General features: G+C 36.0%; 1 protein-coding gene across 1 annotated transcript in view; it reads left to right on the top strand.

Annotated features, from left to right (window-relative positions):
- The first annotated feature begins 3,940 nt into the window (after positions 1-3,940).
- The window catches only part of MYO3B (myosin IIIB), a 129,628-nt gene continuing 125,165 nt past the window's right edge, over positions 3,941-8,403 (top strand). The window contains exons 1-2 of the mRNA XM_034065762.1: positions 3,941-3,969; positions 4,822-4,887. Coding sequence (XP_033921653.1) covers positions 3,941-3,969; positions 4,822-4,887 — 95 coding nt within the window. The remainder of the gene's footprint in view (positions 3,970-4,821; positions 4,888-8,403) is intronic.

Here is an 8,403-nt window from a genome sequence, read left to right as displayed (position 1 = left end):
TATCAGGTATTAATTGATGTAAATTATTCACATATTTCAATAGATAAAATCTGTTTACATAACATTTTGTAGGGAAATCTTCATGTGTGGTTAACTCTGTGCTTTCTCTATGACTATGTCACTTATTTTTTTAAAATATACATTAATGGTTTAATTTCATGTAAAAACTGTTTATGTATAAACATAGGCAACCATAAACAGAACTATTGTCTCCAGTCTGCTAGGAAAATAATACGTGCATATACAGGGCTGTGATTGCCAGAGCCTGCTCATGGTGACAGGTGTTGGATGCTGATCTGCTAATTTCTGATTAGAAACAATGTGGTAGGTTGGTGATGCAATTTGGTCACCGGAGGCCCTGTCTTGATTTCTGTTTATATAATGAATGTCTTTGTTTACTGAAATAGTTAAAATAACAGTAGATGTGTTTTCAATTTTTAAAAATTTATCATTTTATTTTAAGATGAAAATACTTGTTTTCTCATTGCCAACAAAGAAGTGTTATCTATTATCTGTAGTTAGGCTCATAGCTTAACATAAAGGCTGAGTGGTGCTCGCTGAGCTGCATCATTGGCCTTATTGTGGTAAAATGACTGATTTTGTTTTACCAGCTGTGACTTTGGAGGCAGGCTGAATGACAGGGAACACATAAAGCTTGACAGATTAAAATATTCTAGCAGTTCTTGATAAGCTCACTAATGTCTTCATGTTCTAAGGAACACTGTGCTTCTGTATGGGGTGTCTTGTACAGGCTTGATCCTGCAGTCTTCACTGAAGCAAAATTCCCTGTGAAAAACAACAAGACCATGGAGAGCACTGAATATGAGGGTAGAAAAACTTCTCACAAGACCAATGCATCTGCCTAAGGAAATAGAGCATGTAGTTCTGTGACTAATTATGAATTAGAGAAAGAATAAAAGGAAAAAACACAGAAAGTTGTGAACTAAAGCGTTGATTACTCATCATGCATGAAAGAGGACATTTTCGAAAGACAAACCCAGTTATACCCGCTTTTTCTAATAATATTCATATCTACTTCTCACAATTTCAATCACTTATAATAGCAAATGAGACTGTATTGTCTTTCAGCTTCTTATGTATGCAGCAAGGAGGATTGAAGGGTAGCATGCAGAGCATTCTAATTTTATATGAAGAGAGTAGAATAAGTTATGTTGGCAAGTTCGGAAGAGGTAGCTGTGAATGTGTTCTGAGTACTGCAGAAACAGCCAGATGGTGGTGGACTGCTGAGATGCTGGCTGATGCAAGAACACAAAAGCCATAGAACAAAATGTGTTAAATTTAACATAGTCTGGAATCACAATGGCCCAAATTTTGGTCTTTGAGCTGAAGTAGTGAGACATTTCAAACTGCAAAAGACCTGCAAAAAAGCTTAAAGTGAGTTGCTCTTGCATACCTGGCTTTTACTGTTACCCTGGAACTTGAGCTTGAGTACTTACTGCAGAAGTCTACCTCTGGAGGTGCTATGGAAGCCATGGTGTTTTTGCTGTCACCATGAATCAGTTTGTGGTGCCTTAGGCAAAATGAAGGTAGGAAGTTGACCCTCTTATGCCCATTTCTGGAAATGGTTTATGGATGTGATGCCAGAAAAAGATGAGCTGACTTGGTACTTCGTAGTTAGGTAATGTTTTTTATCAAATTGAACCAATGTGCTTTACAGATGCTAATGAATTAAGGTTCTGGTCATGTTTATCTGCTCATTTTGCAGATGAAGCATCAGTTTGGTGGCTTAATTAGAGAAGACCACTAGTTCAAGGTTTTTAATACAAAGGCACAAAGAATAACGTATCATCTGTCAGCAAATACAGAAGTATCAAGCTCAGGAAAACATCAGTAGATTTATAGATTTCTTAGTTCTGCTGATTTGGCTCAGCCACCTGTAAGAGAGTAACTATCAGGGAGAGCTTAGTAGCTTAGTAATTTAAACATATCCTATGTGTTTAAAAACACCACTTTCTCCGTTAATAATTAACCTGCAAATGACTAAGTGTATTTCTTGAATGACATTGACTCTGCTGGTCTGTTCTTCCATAATGAAATCCCACCTCTTTCTATTATTATATTTGCAATTAATGTAACTATCTCTGTGTCTTTTTTTTCAGGATATTCCTTGTGAGATTCTTAATAGAGTCTCCAAACCATATGGGTTTTGTAAGCACTGTTGTTACCACCATGGAAAGAATAAGAGCAGTGTGAACACAAGAGACAAAGCTACATATTCATGAATATGTAAGCTACTGAAAAAGCAAATTTCTTTGCACTGCAATTCAAAATTTCACAGCAGACAATCTGTAGACAGTGCTGATATCATTCTGAAGAGAAATACACTGTACTTCACATTGCAATAAAAAATTGGTCTTATCAGAATCCAGACTGTCAGAGTATCATTCATGCAAAATAAAGACTAAAAACATATATGAACCCCAGTTGGTTGTCCCTTAAAGTTGTTTGCAGAGTTCATGCATGTGGAATGTTCGGACTGATAACCATTTTCATTAAAGAGCAAGAGGTTTCTAAAGGTGTGAGGTTTTTTGGTTTTGGTTGGTTGGTTGGTTTTGGTTTTGTTTTGTGGTTGTTGTTTTGTTTGTTTTTTTTCTGTGGGACTATCACTAGAAATACTTTCCCATGGTTATTTTTATGCTTGTTAAAAGAACAGATTCTGTGATGTGCAAGAACATCTGAGGCTGGTAAATGGAAGACAGCTCCGAAATGTTACTCTAATAGAAAATAACCAGTCTTTTTTTTTTTTCCTAATGAAAATTTGATAAGCAATGTGCAGCTCAAACATTCTGTATTTTTTTACTTCATGTAGAAAATTGCCTTCCCTGAGTCCCCTGTAACAAAAGAGAAAAGTAGTAACATATCTCAGGAAACATGTCAACCCGCAGTAAAATTAGATGTCTGCATTTGTTTTGAATAGCTACAGATGAAAAAAATGGTCCATCTCTTACAAAGCCACATTGTAATTTTTTCTTAAACTATTTTATTTGGATTTTTGAGGGTAATTGTTAAATGGAACTAGTCTTTGAATGAATATTCATGAAAAAATCAAGACTACCAAGCAGATCAGCAAAAATTTATGTTGTTTCTACTACTTGCCTTTTTGTTTGTGAGATTTTTCTGAGTAGTGTCATGCTGTGGAATGTAGCCCTGGTATAAACGAGATGATTGATGGTACGATCCAGAATGTTAGTGAGTTTCTGTCATAGAATAAGTCTTGCGATTTCTTTTTCTGCCATTTCAGTAATGCGTGACCCTTTGCATTGAGCCCTCAAAGGTAGCAAAAGACATGTGGTTTATGTTTCATAAACCACAAATTTAATCTTAAAAAGTTAAATAGACTTCAGTACTTCTCAAATCTGAAGTTGCAGATGAAACCTCTGAAAGATAAAATGGTATAATATAGCAGCAGATCTGTGAATAACAGGAGGCTTGTGAACACTTCCTGCTATAAGCTGATCTGCTTAAATTTGAGTCACTTAAAATTTGATCCACTTAATATGACCTATAAGCCTTACTCTGTATGTTTGTGTATTTAACTGTTACAATAACAATCAGCAAGGAAAATAATTTCATGTCAGCTAATATGGAACTTTAAAGCCTTATGGAAGGACATCTTACATCTTTACATAATGTAAAAATACTGTCTGCTTTATGTGCCTTTAAGAGTAACAATGATTTTTAACAGCTGTAGAGTTTACAATGTCATCTAAACTGAATACAGATTGAAATCCAGACTGAAAATCCTACAGATTGTTGACAATTTTGTAGTTCTAGTGATGAAGATACCAATTCTCATAAAAATTGTGGTCAGAATCAGTGATCTAGGGTAAAGTGGTATGATGGCTAGCTTAATCTTTCAGTAGCAGTTGTTCCTTCCTGAATCAGGATGAATTGAATGGGAAATGTTGTGAAGTGCACCATGAGCTGTAAGGACTACCAGCTTCAAAGGTATTGACATAAAAGAGGAATCACAGAATGATTTGGATTGGAAGGGACTTTAAATATCATCTAGTTCCAAACTCCCTTGCCACAGGCAGGGACAACTTACACTAGACCAGGTTGCTCAAAGCCTCATCCAACCTGGCCTTGAACACTGCCAGGGATGGAACATCCAAAACTTCTCTAGGCAACCTGTTCCAGTCTCTCACCATCCTCACAATAAAGAATTTTTTCCTCATATCTAATCTAAATGTACCCTCTTTCAGCCATTCCCCCTTGTTCTATCACTACATGCCCTTGTAAAAAGTCCCTCTCCAGATTTCTTGTAGGGCCCCTTTAGGTACTAGATGGCTGCTGTCAGGTCTTCCTGGACACTTTCCCAGGCTGAACAAGCCCAACTCTCTCAGTGTCTCTTCATAGGAGACGTACTCCAGGCCTTTGACCATCTTGGACTTGCACAAGGAGGTCCATGTCCTTCTTGTGTTGGGGGGCCCAGAGCTGAACAAAATACTGCAGATGGGGTCTCACCAGAGCAGAGGGGGACAATCACCTCTCTCAAACTGCTGGTCGCACTCCTTTTGGTGCAGCCCAGGATCTAGTTGGCTTTCTGGATTGCAAGTGCACACTTGGCGGGTCATGTTGAGTTTCTTGCCAACCAGTAGAAGAATAGGAAAAGAGGAGCACTCTCACTGAATAAGCAGCAGCAGAAAAAACCCAACAGGCATCTGAAGAGGACACAGACAGTTTGAGCATTTTCTCCCTAGGGGAATAAGTATCATCTTTGTTGACTGTGCAATAATTCCAGTAAACATTAACATTTTAAACCCCAAAATGTTGTGGTTTTTTTTTTTTTTTTTTCAGAAATCCACCTCCTACTTTGCTACATCCTGAAAAATGGTGCAGAGGATTCAACCATTTCATTTCGCAGTGAGTTGTATTTTCTTCTAAAACCAGCTTATTCAGCAAGGCCTACGTGTGTCAGTCTGAAAACAGAATTCATTTATGGAGTTGTTGCTTTTGCAGGGTTTTAACGTAATTCTTCACAGACTCTAGACCATGCTTCACTTTTGAAAACTATACAGCAGTTTGATCTGCTTACATAATTTGCTTCACAGCTTCTCTGAACTCTTTAGTTGATTTGCTTCTTGCTTTTGGTGGACCTGGGACAGATTTATAAATATACTTACTTCCTTGATGGTTTTGCAGTGAAATTTGGTGTCAAGGAGAAAAAAGGGTTAATGAATATGACTTCTGGTTAATTTAACATAAGAATTTGAAAGACAAGAAAGAAGAAAGTTGCCCTTTTCCTCTTTACTAATAGTCAGTAGGGTGCATGTCCAATACATGTAACTGAACACTGTACCAAGAGTGTAATGTGTTACCTAGCCTTTGCCAAGTTTCTGGATGTGGCTGTCCCTGAACTAAAATATGCTTTTGCTTTACAAAAAGTAAAGCAATGAAACTAAGAAATTACCATCTAGTAGTTGTTAGCGTTGTATTCAGAAATCTTACAGCAACTTCTATGAGTGATTTTTAGGGTTCTTCAGGATTTTACTGTGACCTATTACAGCCTAAACTGTGTAACATGGGGAATCATAACATCAAACCCTTGGGATGTTTATGCTGATCAAATAACCAAATGCTTTGAACACCGCTTGTCAATGTTGACTTTTCAAGATAGGTTTGAAAATATGCACGTCTGCATTTTGAATCTGTTCTGTTCCTTAATGTGCCTTGTTACTTGTGAAGGAGTACAATATCCCTTTCTGATATGTTTTTCTATCAGTTGTGTAGTAGTGTATTGTCATTTTAGAAGTTAAAGACTAATGCAAATTTATTCATAATATATTTGTATTTACTATGCTGAACTTCAATCAGGCAGGAAGATGGAGGTACACTATAGTGGTTGGTCTACAGAGGAAGGTCATTATTGTCATTACTGCAGTGTAACACAGAATCTTTTCCAGCATAGGTGATAGAAATGTATTCCTCTAGAGCAGATTTACCTGAGTTCTGTTTCTCCATAATGCATGTCCGTGTTTACACAGCAGTGTACATTGTGATCTATGACAGAATTAGTGTTAATTACAAAAGTCACTGGGTGGTGGATGAATTCTATTCTCTTACAGAGAAACTATTTACACTATTTGTGAACTGTAGCCTATGTTCTGGAGACTCTAACCCTGGTGGGTTGTATTCCACTTGTGCTTTAGAGAGGTAGTACCCCTGGTAAATAAGATTACATTCTTTTTTGGAAACATTGTGTGTTAACCTTCAGCATTGTTACACAGGTTTTTGTTTCTTAGTATCTCCCTGTTTAAAAGTCCCTACTGAGCTTGAGAGACATACAAAAAAAAAACAAGTTTAACATTTCTTAACAGTTGTTCAGTCCTTTAATTCAGCATGCACTGTTCGTAAAAGAAGTCATACATGAATATTTTTATGGCTATGCTTGTTTTTAATCTTGTCCCTTGGGTTTTTGGTATCTTCAAATTATATATATTTTAATCACATTGATTTTTAATTACTTTTGCTTAATTACTTCCTCTCACCAGGAGCATCTGCAGGTTCTCAGATCTTGCTTTTCATTTCTACAGTAATATATACAATGAAGTAAGGAAGTATGCTCATATGCAGTTTCTTAACATGGAGAAATGAAGCAAAATAAGTATGTTGGGTTTGTAGCTACTTTTAACAGAACACTGAAATGGAATTCTCTGACATTGCTTCATTCTCGGATGTGTTAGTAGAGTTGTTATGATGCAGAGGTTGCAAAATATTGTTATGGGGGCTTGGCTTTACATTACTGGATTTTCTAGGAAAAAAAATAATGAAACATTGGATCATACAACTGTAAACCTTTTAGCCATTACTGATAATTGGCTCATTTATATGCATTAGCCATGCATTTATTGATGCCCACCTTGTGACAGCTTAGTTAAGATAAATTAAAAGCAATGATTGTATAAATTCCATACTGCCTTTTATCCATATGTTAGGACCTTGCCTGATGTTTCTGTCACCCTTGTGATGAGTGGTTAGCTTTCAAATAATTTTATTATCTACCTCCTTCCTGATGGCTAACATCATTTGCATAACAAGCTTATCTGGTTCAAGTTGTGGCCAGACCAGTGTATTGGCAGAAACTGAGCATGCAGCTCTGCCTAAGCATACTTTTGACTTCAGTTCTGTTTACACAATAATTTTATTTATGACAAGATTGCCAAACATGGTCATTGTAGATTTTTTTTCACCCCACATTCTCAACCCTTGAAATGCCACTGACTGAGAGATATTTTTGTTCTCTCACATATTATAGACATTTACAACATGCCTAAGTGTTAAGTTTCAATGTGCAACTGTTAAAATAATAGTCATATATTTTTCAGAAATGAAGTCTATATTTTTAACTGTGATTCTGCTGGCCCAAGAGATATGATTTTCCCACAACATTTTGAAGTCCAATGCATTATTTACAGAATCTGAATGGAGAGATAATCACAATAGTTTTTATCTTGGTGAATTTGTTTCTATTCCCAGCATTGTTGACCTTGGCTTGAGATGAAGACTGTAACACGTTGTCTTCCTAAGGGCTTTTACAATGAGATAGCTCATCTGAGTTAGATATTTTGTTTTAAAATAAATAAATAAATAAAGAAGACACAATTTGAGCTAAGTCATCCCTGGCAGCAGCCTGGTTTTGTATGTTATATCTACCAAGATACATGCAGCACAGACTTTTAAAAGGTCAGTAAAATTCTATGTATGTATAATTATCTGTACTGGTCATGAAGAACTTAGCTGCTTCACTCGTAAGATGAGAAAGAATTGATTATCTGTTTATCCACATATTAATAGGGTTTACTATTCCTATAAGGGCATGTGAACAGCCACATCAGTTGTTGGAGGATTAGCTACTAAAAATAACGTTCTTTACCTATGTTTATATCTGTTGAAATAAAATCCCAGTTTTGAAGTGTTCACCTCTATTCGTTGCCCATGAATGCTTATTAAGCTTTTTTTTTATAACTACAGCATAGATGATATTGCTCTGCTAAGATAACAATTTGTTTCCACCAGCATTTTAGACATACAGTGCTTTAGACTTAATTTGTAAAATAATACAGGCTGTATGTTAAAATGTATACCCCCGCTTCACTAAAATTATCTCACATGCTACAGATAATTTTCTTGGCAATTTAAACCTTGGCTGATCTCTAGGGGTAGATAGAAGAGTTAATACATTCTAGGATCAGAAGGATACAATAACCTTTATTTACATTACATCACAAAATGTTAATTTCAATTAAAATGAGCAATGGTATCTCCAGGGACATTCTCCTTTTAAATTTATTTAACCAATGATTAGCTATTATGGTTCTTTGAATTAATCAGTCATTCTTGAGCTGGAGGGAATTAAAAAATTAACAAATTCAGGAAATA

The sequence above is a fragment of the Melopsittacus undulatus genome, chromosome 8 (genome assembly GCF_012275295.1).
Source record: "Melopsittacus undulatus isolate bMelUnd1 chromosome 8, bMelUnd1.mat.Z, whole genome shotgun sequence".
NCBI lineage: Eukaryota > Metazoa > Chordata > Aves > Psittaciformes > Psittaculidae > Melopsittacus > Melopsittacus undulatus.
This window is presented reverse-complemented; position numbering and strand designations above follow the sequence as displayed.